Raw genomic sequence first — 16,474 nt, 5'->3', positions numbered from 1 at the left:
AGCCAGCCAGCAAAGTCGTGCTGACCTTCTGCTGGTATTACCGCAGCCCCAAGCATGACTTCAGGTGCCGCATCCTCGGGAATGACAGCACTGGGGGAAGCCAGCAGGCCCTTCTCGATGGCTGCCTCTGCTCTGTTGCTGCCCGATGGAGTGTTATCACTATGACAACCTACAGGTATAGGATGCACACAGTAGCGGGAGCTCCTGCTGACCCCGATTGTGTGTGCATGGCTCAGCGCTGGGCTTCCCTGCCTGGGAGGGGAGCAACAAACACGTGGATCCACAGGTGACTCTCCCCTGACTCTGTCCTGTCACTTGCTAGCAAGTTTGGGATTTAAGGCAAGGTGGGAGCTTTAGAGACACTGGGTAGCTAGGATTTTAAATAATCTTCTCTGGGACAAGGTAAGGGAAGACTCATTTTTCTTCTCTGTTTCTAGAGTCCTTCTTCAGGAAAAGACTTATAAGAATATAAAGTTGCCCTTCAAAATCTGCCTTCTCTAGCCTGTTAAAAGGTAAAATGCTTCCAAACCTCACATACACTGCCTGTCTCTCTGTGTGCATGTGTGTGTGTGTGTGCATGCACACGTTACTTTCTTTCACTACTATCGCACATGCTCCTCCAAAGCTATTCACAGCATTAGAAATACAACTCCTCCCTCCAGTGCCCTGTGTGTGTGTGTGTGAGTGCGTGTTTGGCTCAGGCTTTCTGCTTCAGCTCACTCCCCTCTGATCGCAGGGCTGACGGTCACGACTCTGCTCCACACCTCCGGGCTTTACACAGAGGGGAGGAGGATCGGGGAAAACACAGGAGCGGGCACACAACTGACCTACAGAGCCATCGATAACTTACCCCCCTCGCATCAGAACATAGGGGAGGGGAGGGAGGAAGGAGGGAGAGGAGAAAGAGGGGGGGGAGGAGGAGAAGGAAAAAAAAGAAAATCCAGAGAATTCTAGTCTTGCAAATGTAGTGAAACCAATCGGTTGGAGTTCATTTGCTCTAGAAGAGCAGAGAAGAAAGAGGACATTAAATGAAAAAAAAGCAAGAAAGGTCTGTAGCTTTTTGCCTGATAGTAGCAGTGTTTTAGAGGTAAAATGATTCCTCCGAGCAGCACGAATGAAGTCAGTGTGGATGGTGTGGAGAAAGAGAATGAAGTGGAGCAGCCCCCCTCTCCAGCATCAACTACCAGCCAGGAATCAAAGGTAGGTACTCAGAGACTGAGATCTTTTTTTTTTTTTTTTTTCACTCTTTCTTTGTTTTGAAAAGAGATGTGTTGCTTTGATTTTTATTTGGAGCCCTGTGCCAGGATCAGTGGTAGAGTGCTATGAGCTACCTCTGATTGCGGTGCCTGCTCTGACACTCCTGCTCCTGAATTCTCCCTGTCACCTGGGCAGCTCAGGAGTCTGAACTGGGGAAATACCTGCCTTTTGAGATGTTTGGTTTGGGGGATTTTTGCTCATGTTTTCTTCTCCTTATTGAAGTAAGGGCCTGGGGGAGTGGTGGGGCTCAGGGAGGGGATCGATGCTAATAGATGTTGTTAGCTATTTTCACACCAAGCATCAGATCACTTAAAGGGTTTCGTTCATGGTTGGAAAGATTGATTTTTCTCACAGGTTCAGAGAAGATAATTTTGTCTGGGGGCTTGGGGTGTTTCACCTGCCTCACCTTCTCTGGCAGACCCATCAGTGAACTTTCACTGTTTAATGAGCCAGCAGTTGAAACAGGATTTAAGTGACAGTTTTGGCACAATAATCTTTATGTACAACACCCAGGAAAGGATATTTTTTTTCACAGCCTTTTATTTATTTATTAATTTTTAAATGTGGTTCAATTCACCTTACTGAAAACCAACTTCCAGCTCAAATGGCATGACCTCTGAATTTTTAATTGACTTGCATATGAAAAGTTTTTCTGCCTGCCAGTGTGTTACTTGGAAGATAGAGAGGTAAACAGAGAGAAGTAGTAACCTTACATAATGAATGTTCCTTGCAGCCTATGTGGATAACGTGCTTTTACTGATCCTCTATTACTTACTTATGATTGATATCATGATAGCACCTGACAGATCTTCCTGTGAACTTCATAGTGATGCTATGTGCTGTGTAAACATGTGAAAATAGGGAGGTCCTCGTCACTAGGAGCTTACAGCTGGGTAGAGCCTTAGAAGGTGTTTTGTATGAGCAAAACAGCTACTTGACAGGGAAGGTTTGTGCTGGCCCAAGTTTAAAGGCAGTGGCTGCCTGGGTCTAACGTGGGAAGACTGCTACGTTATTCCACAGTTATAGCTAGGTTTCTGGAGAGTGAGTCGAAATTATCTGTCTGTGTGGGCAGAGTTCTGACGTGGGCTTTGAGATTTTTTTTTTTTTTTTAATTAGATGCTATACTCCAAGGAGGACAGCTAAGGTATTCCCTATGTAAAACAGCCTCTTTAAAAGAAAAGAGCTCTCCCAGCAGCAATAGCATACACTGTTCACTGTACACATTCAGCACTACTGGGACACTGCTGCAATCTTCCTGTTTAATGGGAAATGAAAAGTAAATGGGTTATTGGTTTAACCCCAGGCTCTAAAAGGATCCAGCTGATCGGTACCTAGATCCCCCCCCGAGACCACTTCTCTGGAACTGCTGAATTGTTATTTGGCCAGTGGGAAGCTCAGCCCCCCCCCCAGTGAGGTCCCAAAAGTAACTGGAGCCTTCACTGCACTGCTAGCACCAGCTCCTCACGTGTGCTAGGCTGTGCATAGGGCCTGGTGGGCTCTGTGCTCCCAGCTATGGTCCTCACTCAGTGCTGGGCAAGTGGTTATGGAGCTCGAGGTGCCACTGACATGGTCAGGCACTTCATGACGATGGTGCTTGAGGGACTTTCCCACTGGGTCACAAAGCACTGGGCCCAGGACGAACTGACCAGCATGAATCCTAAACTGAGAGAAAGTGAAGTGCTGCATGTAGGGTTTCTTCTTGCTGTTTGTGCATCCACGCACTCACAAGGATGACAGCAGGAATTAGGCACATCTGGCCAGAGAACAAATAGGCTACAAACTGGTTTATAATCAAATATTATCATCCATTTTTCCAGTCTTGTGAGCATTTGAAGCGATATGCTGGAATAAGCAAAAGCTATGACTGTGCAGTTGATGCCGTTACTTGCATACAGATATTTTTAGTAAACATATAATCTGCGTATATACATTTTAGAATGGCAAATACGATCAGAAAGCACGCTGTACTGCCATTTCAGTAGATGGAGTCAAAAGAACCTTCTGATCACTGGGGTAATGAGATAAGCTTTCTTTTTTTGGTGCTAGTAAACAGCAGGATCGAAAAATTCTCAGTGATTTCATAAAGATGTTGTTTGTGCTTGGTTTTTTTTTTCTAAGAGAATTGATGTACTTCGGAAGCTAAAGACTGACAAAGGCATAAGTCAGTGCATGCCAAGGGCCTGTGTGCAAGCTTTTATCCCGCAGTGTCCCCTGCTGAGGGAGCTATCCTGTCATTCAGAGAGACCTAAGCTTTCTTCAGGTACTCTCTGTTGCATAGGTTAACAAGTTCGTGTCTGCTGCAGTTACTGCAGAACAGTGTGTGCAGTATCTAATTACCCCACAATGACTTGTTTCTGTGGCAAAACACTATTATGACTCCAAATATAGGAACAGAAACAACATGGATAATAGCAGCCTTCAAAATGCATTTGAAAACATTTCCGTGGCAAAACAGTTTTGAAAAACTAATGTAGCACTAATGTAGCAAGCTTGCTTCCAGTCCTGTGTAATCGTAGACAACTGTGGCACATAGTGCCTTGTAGTACCAGTCCAGAAAAAGAGTTTTATCCAGCACACTCCAGCCTGTACTCAGAAGATGACAAGGAGGAGAAATTGCAATTCCCAACTAGCGTGAGTTTGAGAGGCAGAAATTCAGGCTGCTACCAAGTTGCAGAAATTTAGAAGAATTACTCTCGTGTTAGTCACACACCCCTGTCACAGGGAAGCAGCTCACTCTTTAATAAATGCTAAAGCCTCCCACCACCTTTTCCTGTGGATTAGGAGCATATTTACAGGTAAGCACACCCGGATGCTGAAAGCTGAAAGACTAGACTCATGCATGTCCTCCTCCTCATGAGCACCTTAACACCTGGACTTCAGTACTACTGCTCAGAATGAGGACATTGAAATACACTTTCAATTCACCACATTTCCTGGGCCCTAAGAGCAAATCCATTTGTGTGTTCCAAGTACATGTTTGCCTTATGGCATAGTATATATATTGCTATATAACGTGACTGTGTCTTTTGGATTATGTGTCCTCAAGTACTTTACACATAGTACCTCCAGTGTACTGTCTCATTAATATAATTTCAAATAGGTGTCTGAAGGGTAGCAAACATGCTATAACTAAGCCTGTAGCACTATGTATACTGCTACTGTGCTAAAAACCCTAGAGCTTGAATGGTTAAGAATGTTGCAAACCTAATAATTCATTTATTAAATTAATTTATTGGCTCTTGAAAGCATTTACTTCACACCTAAGTATGACTTGAGTGGATACTTAAAGTTTACTAGGAGAATAACTTTATGAGGGTACCATACAAATATATGTAATTGCTAATTTTATTACATTCATATGCTTGTAGTTATGGCTCCCACCTGTTTGGGTCCTTCACATCTGGCTTCCAAGAAGGCAAATTACCAGTTTGCCAAAGACTTTTGTAGATTTACAGCTCAGCAAGGGAGGAAGTCATTAGCTAATGAATCCTAAGGGAAAATTTCCTCCTGGTGGTAGCAATTAAGGACACACTGCACACTTGTACAATCACTAACTTAGCAATATAAGCAGAAATCTGGTGCCAGCAATCAAAGATCATATTTCTGATGTCTCTTATGTAAAGATACCTTGGAATTTAGTAAAAAACCCTAAAATTTGAAGGAATATGTGTCTAAAGAAAAGATTGCTACACCTGGCAATATTTCTTTATGTTTTGGTATAGTTGGCATGTAAGTCTGTTAGCTTTTATCCTTCTTAGATTTAACTGACATTTCTATATGAAGAGGAAAGAGCCCATCTGCTGATTTCTTTAGGTGTGAGTCAAGTCATTATTGCTGTATTGTGAATAATGGCTGGGAGTATTCATAGACAATCGGGTATATCTTAGAAAATTCCCTTACCATTTTTAAGTTTGGGGGGGTGCGCTGAGCATCTGTGATATTTGAGCTAGTACCAGCAGGGCTGGTCAGCACTGCTGATCTTCAAGCTATTAGTGTTTCATTTCAAGTATGTTAAACATCTTCCAGGCTCTGCCATACATCCCGGAAGGGGTATGTCCCTGCCCCTGCCATTTGCAATCTGTCATGCAAAAGTTACTTATTTGTAGATATCAGTGGATATCTGTGAAGACCAAAGGTTTTTTTCACAGCTTTGCCCATTTCCATCTACTTTTTATAAAGTCCAGCTGTAATTGTGATGTACTGCAGTCATGCATCTTTGGCGTGATAGCTTCAAGCTATCATAGCTTTGAACCAGTTTCATGGACCTAACAAATTGCTTACACTTGGGTCAGTTAGGTAAGTTGAATAGCTGAAAAATAAATTAAAGAAAAAGCTAAACCTCCAAATAAATATGGCATCTGGACTATGTATTTCACAAAATAAATGAGTCTGTCTCAGTCTGACACTTCCATACACTGACTATCCAGTGGCCAGTATTCAGGGAAATGCAGACCATTATATTCAAATTCAGGTATAGCAATTCAGGAGATGTAGCACAATTGTTCAAACACTAGCTAACCTGATATGTAGGACATGAAGTGGAAGTTGATGAAAAGTAGCAAGCCAAGAAAAGCATTAAACTTTGAAGTTCAAGATGTAGACTTCATTCCTGTATATCCCCACATTGGTCAAGAAGATTGAACTTACTTTCCCCTGTTCTGCTAGTCCAATAGAGCAATATTGCTTACGTGAGGTTTCAAAACCAGGTGTTAATATTAGATACTGAACTGACATAAACAGCTTGAAACTCTTTGGATTTAAATAGGATTGCGTGGGATTTAAATCATGTAGGATTTGTGCTATGCTGGTAAGCTGAGATCTTCCCCACTTAAAGAGTTAATACTTTATGAGGCTCCATAAATGGTTACTCATCAATTAATATTTTAAAAGGGCAGGGAGTATGGTGTACAGTTAGTGTTTCACCCCCCACACCAGTGATAAATATCCAGTATGTAAACTACTGCTGTAGTCTTCAAAGGAATACCAAAGAGCTTAAAAAAATCCCGTGAAAGGGGAAGAAAAGACCCGTTCTCCATCTTAATCTTACCTCCATGCCTCTGTGTAGAATGGTGAGTACATACTGTGAAGGTAAGACTAAGGGAAAGAAATGAGCTTAAGTATTTTTATGTGTTTTGATGAAGTGTTAGAACAAATTATGTGCAGGAAGATTTCATTAATAGCAGAAAAGTAATACTCCACCCTATCAAGAATTTCCTGAGCAGACTTGTTCTTGTATTTACATTTATTTTGACTTTTCTCTCTTTCTTACTCTTCTTCTCACTAAAACACTCTGGTATTGTTTTCCCTTTGATATATATGTTAGGTCAGTTCCTAGGCACATTGAGATATCTAAGGCAAAATAGAAATGTGATCAGTTCATTCTCTTCTATCCACACGTTTAACATTGCCAAAACGAAGAAAATGTCTATTACCTTTCAACAACTAAAGATGACTTGACTGAAACCTGGTGTGGTAAAAAAATGGATTTACTAAAAAGTTCAAATTTTCACTGAAACAAAACAAGTTGTTTTCAAAGCTGGAAGATAGTCCAGTCCTACCGTCTCAGTCTCTTATGCTGTATTCTTTTTCATAATGTAATCCTGTTGAGTTCAAGTTTTACCACTACTTTTAAAAGGCTCTCCCAACACCTGGATGCTCTAATGGCTAAGGGATGCCCTCTGCCCCTCGCCACCTTCTAGTTCCAGTCTAAGTTTATTTCTGGCCAGCTTGTGTGGCACTGTAATTTTGATAATGTTGTTTTAGCTTAAACATCTCTTTTGCATTCTTGGTGCAGGTTTCCATCATGTAAGTATAGACTTTCATATCTTGTCCCAGCCTTTTATTTTCTAGACTAAACAAGCCAGACTGACATAAGATAAACTCTCCATTCTTCATCTCATTCTAGTAGCAGATTCACGAACCTGTTTCGGTTTTGAGTAATCTTTCTTGAAAAAGGGTGACTGAATTTGTGCATGGTATTCTACATGAGGTCTTGTACAGTATCACTAATGCCTCACTAACTTTCCCAGAAACTGTGCTTCTGATGTTTGTGTCTTCTAGTCACCCCTTGGTCAACCAGAGGTCACCATTCTATTTCTCTGTAATTTCCAGTGGATACAGGATATGTTTGTCTGTCCTCGTCTAGAGTGGTTTGTATAAGGTCTCAGGTGCACAAGCTTGCATTTCCACAGCTGAACTTCAGCACATTTCCATGACTCCATCCCTTAAGCCCCAGGCCACCTCAGTTTTGACAATGCCTCTGTGATGGGTTAACCCTGGCTGGACGCCAGGTGCCCACCAGAGCTGTTCTATCACTCCCCCCTCCTTCTCAGCTGGACAGGGGAGAGAAAATATAACAAAGAGCTTGTGGGTCGAGATAAGGATAGGAGAGATCACTCACCAATTACCGTCACGGGCAAAACAGACTCAGTTTGGGGAAAATTAACTTGATTTATTACAAATCAACCAGAGTAGGGTAATGAGAAATAAAACCAAATCTCAGAACACCTTCCCTCCACCCCTCCCTTCTTCCCGGGCACAACTTCACTCCTGGATTCTCTACCAACCCCCCAGCAGCACAGGGGGACGGGGATGGGGTTTACGGTCAGCTCATCACACGTTATTTTCTGCCGCTTCATCCTCCTCAGGGGGAGGACTCATCACACTCTTCCCCTGCTCCAGCGTGGGGTCCCACCCACGGGAGACAGTCCTCCACGAACTTCTCCAACGTGGGTCCTTCCCACAGGCTGCAGTTCTTCATGAACTGCTCCAGCATGGGTCCTTTCCACGGTGTGCAGTCCTTCAGGCACAGACTGCTCTGGCGTGGGCCCCCCATGGGGTCACAAGTCCTGCCAGAAAACCTGCTCCGTGGGCTCCTCTCTCCACAGATCCGCAGGTCCTGCGAGGAGCCTGCTCCAGCACGGGGTTCCCACGGGGTCACAGCCTCCTTCAGGAACCCACCTGCTCCGGCGTGGGGTCCTCCACGGGCTGCAGGTGGATATCTGCTCCACCGTGGACCTCCATGGACTGCAGGCGGACAACCTGCCTCACCATGGTCTTCACCACGGGCTGCAGGGGAATCTCTGCTCCGGCGCCTGGAGCATCTCCTCCCCCTCCTTCTTCACTGACCTTGGTGTCCGCAGGGTTGTTTCTCTTACAGGTTCTCACTCCTCTCTCCGGCTGCCGTTTTTTCCCCGTCCCAACTTTTTTTCCTTCTTAAAAATGTTATCACAGAGGCGTTACCACTATCGCTGATTGGCTCGGCCTTGGCCGGCGGCGGGTCCGTCTTAGAGCCGGCTGGTATGGGCTCTCTCGAACACAGGGGAAGCTTCCAGCAGCTTCTTACAGAAGCCACCCCTCTAACCCCCCCCCTACCAAAACCTTGCCACACAAAACCAATACAGCCTCCAACCTCATGTCAGAGGAAAATGGCCTTATGACATGCCTAATCTTTCCATCAAATTCAGTAATAAAAATACAGAGAGCAAGATTGACCCTAAGACTAGGCCAGTGTTGTTCTTTGAAGAACTCCACCAATGACCTTCCTTCAACTTAGTCCTTCTCTTTTCAACAGTAACCAACTCCCATTGAACTTTCCTTAAAATGTCTTCACTACTTCCCTTCTTTTCAATCTCGCTAATAGATTCCCTTTTGGTAGCACACTCAATAATTTTAATGAAATCCAAATAGACAGAAACTACCTTTGACCTAAAACGTTTTCTTTGTCTAGAAAATTGTTCATCTTCTCCAAGACAACTGGTCTAGGAGGATCTACCTTTTTTTTTTTCATTTTTGTCGAGCACTATTGAGGTCAGATCTACAAATCTGTATTTGCTGGGGTTGCTTTTCCTGCTTCTTGGAACAGACTTCTATTTTACTTTGTATCATTTCTGGCTTCATAGAGCTTATTAGGAAAACTTGTTCCTAGACCTCTAAAGTAAAATTTTGTAATGGAGATTAACTAGTTTCTTTTCTCTCTTTCACCTCAGCAAACACATTGAACTGCTTTTTTAATGTCATACCATCCATTTCTGCAACCTTTTTCCTATTATTCCTATTATTCCTATTATTTTGCCCCAGGGTCATTGTTCTGGGAAGAAAGTAAGATTAAGTGTTTGTTGAAGTTCTAAGGCAGCCTTTTATCCCATCCTTACCGTACCGCAGCCCATTTCCTCTTTTTCTTTCCCTAGCCTGAATCAATCCATTGACATTTCCTTAAATACCTTTTGCAAGGACTCACTCAGCTTTTCTTGACAATTAATGTGCTTAGACCTAAGGAACTCTGCTTGAAAGCTCCACTTTTATTTGCACACCAGTTTATTTTCTCTTTTTCTTTCTCTTTTTCCCCTCCCCAGCATTATTTGTGGACTTTTTGCTTATGCCAAAGTTCCTTTTTGAGGTAACTATTTTCATGCAATTTGCCAGGGGCACACAGTTACAGAATCTTTTTATTTCTTTTCGTTTCATATTCCAGGTAGTATTAACAGATATTGAAGAAATTCTATGCCTCTTACACATCCCAGTATCTAACCGTTTCTGATCAGTCTTGTTTATTAGTGAAGCATGTCTCTAACTTAATACCTCAAGGCTAGCAAAGGCCAACGCTGTTCCACAACCCATGGTCATCTGAGTTCATCAGCGCTCAGTACCTGTTGAGAGCCAGCACTTGTTAGCAGATGCGATGACCTGCTTACATAGCTGAGCTGCTTTCCAGACCACTGCTAAGACCTTCATACCTTCAGATGGACACTAGCTTGGGTCCTTCTGTGTCACACTCCAAAGTGTGATGTGGTCTAAAATATATCCCTAGGGAGCTGAGAGTGCTGAAGGCTTGGAATTTCTTCAAGGGAACGTAGCACATCAAAGGCTATGCTCTTGAAATCCAAAACATGGCTTAGAGGTTCATTTTTCCCTTACACTTTGTTTAATTTAAATGGAAGTAAATCATAATCACCTGATAGAAAACTATAATTCCTTGTATGATGAGCATTTCTCCTATTGCCTACCTGAGCCATTGCTGTATACTCTTGATAGGCAGAAGACTGCATATTTGATAAATTTGTGCTCATGTTTGTCAGGTAGAGGACTAATCTTTCAGATGTGAGCATGAGTTGAATATATTCTTAGCACAGTCTTCAGTCCCGTACAACTTCCAGTTGCACAGGCAAATGGTCATTCAGTGTTAAATGAGCACTGCCTTCTCCAGGCAAGTGAATGTCTATATTCTAGCTGAAGCATAAGCAAACTTTGCATGTTCATTAGCAAAGAGAACCAGCTGTGAAAATGAGAAATCTATGTGTGAAGGACTGAAATAACCTGACCTTGTTTTCTTTCGACATATGCCTCTGCTCAAGGAAACTCCCTTGATTCAGTAGACCAACTGATATAATATATGATCCTTGTCAGGGAATTCAACTCAGGAACCCTGCAAAACATATTTACAATGGATGTCTGAAAAGCAGACTTCTTGTGTCTTTGACATCAGCAGTTGAATATGACAAATGGCTTGTATATCTTCTTATTTATTAAAAAAAATGAGTCTCATGCCTGTAGTCTCACAAAAATGTGCTAGACACTCATAGAAGTTTTCCCATTGCAGGTCAGTGTTTCTTAGCTGACCTGTTTTTAACTGATGAGAGTAGTTTGCTAAGCACTGCCAAATGGAAGTGTTACAGTTTTGGGGCTTTATTAAAATGCCACATGTACACTGCTTTATTAATAAAGATCATTTTAGCAGTCTAGTGTTCTGAATAGAAAAGCAAAATGCAGCTGACCTATAGTAACTGATGATTAGGTTTAATTGAGAAAGGAGCAAAATACTATAAACTGGTATTCACAAAGCTATTAAAATCAGCATTTAGAATATTTTTTTTTCGTAGCTTATTCATCAGAGTAAGACAAAGAAATGTACACTATGGAGGCACAGTACAGGTGAGAGAGCAAAGTTGACCTGACAGATTGTTATAGCAAATACTATTGAATATGATCTTAGAGACAGACTTGCATCTCCATTACCCCAATATTTAACTTTATTTGGTTTTTACAGAAATTGCTCATGCATAGTGAAGGGAGGCATCAGCTTTTGTTGGCCAAGAGTCAGATTTCTGGCATGACGCATGCAAGTCACCTCCTCAAACATCACATATATAGGTGTACTATTCATTGTTGATTTGCCAGCATTTTCCCTGCCAGTTTAAATGCTGTAGTAGCAATTCTCAAAACCAAAATGTCTTGGGATTGAAGAGAAAGGCTGAAAACCTTGACCCAGCCTCACTTGCTTTTGTGCGTACACAGGGTGAGAAATGGCCTTGGACTGAGCATCTCTGTCCTCACAAGTAAACTAAATATACTACGCAACATGCAACATGGTAAACTTGGCAGAGTGCCACTGACTTCTGTGCAGTTAAATTGAGGATCCAGTTGTTAAGACATTCAGGTCCATATGCATTTTTAAAATGCACCTACTGTTAAGTTATCAACCAATATCAATCCTCTCACGGATCCAGCATATACAATTTTTGTTGTACCTCTTAGTGTACTTATTTATATTACTTATAAGTGCGTGTAGGTCATTTCTCACTTATGGTCACACATCCTCTTTTGATTCAAATTATCTAATTAAGGAATTATTTACAAATAAACATAAGGTGACTTGTAATGATTTGCCAGACATTTCTGGTAACGAACATCCCAGTGAAATGTGTGCTTGTCGAGTGTTTGGGTATTTTTTCCTTTTTTTTTATGTCAAAACTTCTGGTTTTGAGGAAATGTTCATTTTTCTTGAATGTGTAAACTTTTGTCAGGAAGCTTTCCCTGGTTGCAGGTGAAATTTCAGTCAAAAGAGGAGAAAAATGCATCCTAGGTTAAATCATACAGCCTCACCTGTAATTAGAGACCAGCTTTAGGTGGTTAAGTTAGTAGTTCAGTCTCCCTACGTTATAAATAGAACACAGACTGAAATTGTTTTATCAAAGGTGATTTAGAGGAAAAGCCTGCCTTATGTGCTCTAAATTAGCCTCTCTAAGGGGAAATCTTTTTCCAGTGACCATAGTAGGTGGCTACAGCTGAGTTAAAAGCTTGAATTTAAGTAGGGTGAACACCACTGTGAATTTGTCAGGGTGAGGTCTTGAACCTTGCCTACAAAAACTGGCCAGTTGTCTGTTCCCCTGGCAGGTTGGTCTGTTTGACTTTCCCCTCTTCTGCCCACAGCTCTCTCAAAGACATTTTGAAAGGCTGCAGTTGTTTTTTATGTCAATGTGGAACAAAATAATTCAAACTTTGAAAATTTTTGCTAAGTGGAACTGCTGTTTCCCAGCCAGCCCTATAATGGAAAGTTATGCACCTATGACAAAAAGAGAGAGAAATGTGAGCCTGTCCAGGCTTCAAAATGTGAAGTGCTGCTATTAAACTGTAGCCACAAGATGAATTATGTATCAGTTTCATGAAGTATGGGCACACGGGAGTCTTTGGCAAGTTCACAGCAGTTAGATCTATCTTCTGTATTTAGTCGTAATGACAAACGGACTTCATCCTGCTGGCTGTTAAAGATCCAGACAAACAGTTAACTTTTTTGCTAGCTCACCCACTCGCTCTCTACCTTTCAGTGTTTCTCTCTTTCTTTCTCCTCTGTTCTTATTCTCACCCAAATGCTTTAATCCAGGACCAGGCTCTCTGATACAATGAGCCAATGCAAGGTCTGTCTTTACAGGAAAAACTTCCAGGTTTCCAAGTTTAGCCAAGTTTAAAAATTCCTGTTAAGAAAATGGATGGTGGTTCTTCTGTTAGGGGGAGGGACCTTTTATAAACACTGTGTGGATGCTGGCACTCATGCCATAAGTACACTTGGAAAAAAGCAAACCCTACAGTTTGCACTTTCCGTTTCACCTATACTCAAGCTGTGCTTACTTTATTCACAAAGAAGTGCCTTAAGTTGCATTTTAGTTTCTTCACATTGTCTGGTTACGTGGTCTCTTCCTTGCACGTGGATGCCTATTGATCTCTTGATGTAACCTCATGTTTTCTTTATATGTCTTTGTAGGAAACTATACATAAATTTAAAACCCAGGCAATGAACTAATAGAAAACATTCCTTATGCAGAAGAAATGAAGCCCTCCTCTTAGTCTCCCCTGTCTTAGTCTCCTCCTTTCTGGGTAGGTAGTTGAAGACCAATGCAACTCAGGAGATCCCTTTTCAACTGCACTGCCAGTGAAGGGCTTTTGAGCTCCTGCCTCCCCAGCAGCTTAGGCTCCCACAGACTTCCCTGAGCTTCAATTCTGCACTTCGACAGCACTGGCTTTTTTAGCAGTTCCTGTCTGGTGTCCAAGAGAAATACTCTGGACAAATGATTCCTTAGAGATTATCAGAGTTAAAATGAATGCAAACAGCTGTAATAGACCTACTTGAATCCTGCTAGAATGTAGACAAATGAAATGCATTTCACAAAGGTTCAAAAAATGACAGCCAAGCCTTAAAACAAAAATCTTAATGGCGTGATTTGCCTCTGAGGAGCACTCAGCTGTGACTAGAAATTGGCCATAAGAAGTAGCCACTCAGTCTGGTCAAAAAAAGTCAGACCTTTTTTAAACAAGATGAGAAAGGTAACCTATTTTTTCTGGCACTGTAGGGACACACTGCAATAAGTACAATATTCCTGAAGTAGCAATAAAGGTAATGTCATTTGGTCTTTACTACCAGCTGCTGAGTTCCAGAAAAAAAAATCTTCTTTCCATGAGTTATCATCTCTCCAGTACAGTTGTACTCATAGCCACTACTGCATATAAAAAAAGCACCAACTGACAGGAGAAAATGGATATAAATCTCAGATGTTAGCACTGCACTTGCTCTTCAGTTCAGCAGTGGTCAGTAGCTCTGATTTCTGCTGTAATATGTGACTCTCCTTATAAGTCAGTGCTACTCTGCTGACACCAAGAATGGTACCTACTCTGCAACTAGAATAGACTAGACAAAGTGAGGCACTTCATGGAAATTCCCCCTCTTACACAGCATTCATATTCATATTCATATTCTTTAAAACTCTCTCTGTCCTAACTTGACTTTCCTTTCTTCTTCCTTCCTCTATTCCCCTGCAGTCCTGCCTGCCTGAATCCCTCAAGCAGTCCTGTGCAATATGCTGTTCCTGTTGAAGTGACTGGTATTATTTTTGTCAGACGAGGCTTCGCAGTTTTACTGGTTCAAGATCCCTCACTTTCCTATCAAATAAGTAACTCCTATTAAATCCGTTGGTATCTTATGTCAATACCAACAAGTCTTTTCTCTCTCAACACCAAAAATACGAAGTTTGGATATGCTTCATTTAGTAGGTGAGCACAACCTCATAACAGTGTTACAAGCTTTTTTCTTTTTTTTTTATTATTATTATTATTATTAGCTGTCTGCAGGCTTTCATTAGCAACAGTTTAACTCTAGAGGATTCTGAGAGACTTAAAAAAATCTCTTCTAACATTCAGAAAAAAATTTTAGATCTTCAGAAAGAGTTATAGTCTTAAATTCTCTACCTTTCTATTTGTGATATTCTGTATGTAACTATCTTTTTACATGAAGCTAGCTATCTCAGTATAAAAACACATTTTTGCAGTTCAGACAGTCATTTTAATCTTGAAACTTTGATAGAGGTAATTTGAGGAGGAAAGTTGTGCAGCTGGTGAGGATAAAAATAAAATGTTTTTGTTTTGCAGGGTTGATCTTGAAACAATAGCTGGCTAAAGATGTTCAGCAGCTTGGAGGTTTAGGAAAAAATATAAAAGAAATGGATTAGCCTGAGGCAAAAGGAGTCAAAGATTTATGATAAATCTCATATATAACAACTCTTGCCAATTAACATATCCAAATATATGTATTTACATTGTCAATTTCTAGAAGCTGTGTTTAGGTCTTCAAACATCTCCATAAATTGCCAAGTAACTGTATGTCATATATATGACAATATCTTCATCAAGTTAAACAGATTCTTCATGTGGAGAGTTGGCCTGTTCTTTATGTAGGACACTGAATGCAGTTTTTGCTGGGCATGACTAACATGTAATAGCAAGAAGACAAAAGACAGACTGAGATGGAAACTTTCTGTACTAGTAACAGGTTCCTTGGAAACTGGTACTACAGGCATAATTTTCCCCAAAATGATTTGGAAGTACTTTTCGAAAATTAGAAAATGACAAGAATAGATGTGTTGAAAGGGATAAATCCATGCCATAAGTTGCAATTTGAGAAGAGCTTTAACGAAAAATGTGCCAGATCTGACTGGATCTGGAAATAAACAGATCTCTGACATGGTGGACAGTAAGATAACTGGATAGAGAATGAATAACAAGGAAGATGCTGTCAAGGTAGGAAAAAATTTTAATTGGCACAGCATTTGTTATGTATCTGGTAGCTGCTGTAGGACTTTAGAACTGGAAATATCAGATGAAGGAAACTCGGTGGGTACCCAAGTGAAGCATGGAGAAGCCCAGAGGAATTAACTAGCTCTGCTCAACCTGTGCTGCCAGCTTTCCCCCCAGATCCAGGGCTTCAGGCCAGAGTGGTGCCAGGGCAGCAACATGGCTCTGCACCAGGACCTTATGGGTCCTGTTGGATTTGTGGTGTCAGACCAGGCAGCGCCAGGGTGGCTGCACACCCTGGCCTCCGGAGTGGCTGGCAAGAAGCAGCGTTCACAGGATGGGGCGGTGTCAGTCTTCGGGAGGGATAAAAAGAAGATGGAAGGCAGCAAGTTTGCTACCAGATTGCAAAAATATGTACAAGGGGAAGGGAACTGTGAAAACGAAAAATCAAAGTAAACCAACAAACACTGCTAATATTCTGTAAGGCATAAGTTCCTACCCCATCTCCCACTGAGAAGAGTTTGAAATGGAAAGATGGAAACAAGTTGTAAAATTTGGATCTGAATCTCTGTTTGTGAACAGGCAGCAAAGAAGGGAGTGCAGAAACCTGTGGGATCAAATAAGCCAAAATATCTATGATTGGGGGCTTATAGCCATATAGCGCCCAAATTCTGGCACTGTGTTTCTGGTTCTTTCTTTGTTCGGAAAATGAGGTATCATCATCTCAGAGTTAAAGGACAGTAGCTAAGTGAGAAGTTTGGGCAGAATTAATTCACACAAAGTATGAATTTGAAACAACTGTCTAGGAAAGACAAAAGAAGCAAGAAGCATAGGTGTTCCCCTGGATCTATCTATATTTGGTTGTGGAGGAGCAAAGATT

The 16,474-nt window shown here is 41.5% G+C and overlaps 1 protein-coding gene across 2 annotated transcripts in view; it reads left to right on the top strand.

The window, feature by feature from the left end:
- The first annotated feature begins 707 nt into the window (after positions 1-707).
- The window catches only part of STAC (SH3 and cysteine rich domain), a 74,431-nt gene continuing 58,664 nt past the window's right edge, over positions 708-16,474 (top strand). Inside the window, exon 1 of one of the 2 annotated variants that reach the window (XM_052793166.1) lies at positions 708-1,200. In XM_052793166.1, the coding sequence (XP_052649126.1) occupies positions 1,093-1,200 (108 nt within the window). In that variant the 5' untranslated portion in view covers positions 708-1,092. Of the gene's footprint in view, positions 1,201-6,219; positions 6,327-16,474 lie in introns of those variants that run through there. The other variant, XM_052793177.1, reaches the window with a different exon arrangement.

The sequence above is a fragment of the Harpia harpyja genome, chromosome 1, assembly GCF_026419915.1.
Source record: "Harpia harpyja isolate bHarHar1 chromosome 1, bHarHar1 primary haplotype, whole genome shotgun sequence".
Lineage (NCBI taxonomy): Eukaryota > Metazoa > Chordata > Aves > Accipitriformes > Accipitridae > Harpia > Harpia harpyja.
Note: the sequence above shows the minus strand (reverse complement) of the source record. Positions and strands in the feature narration are given on the sequence as shown.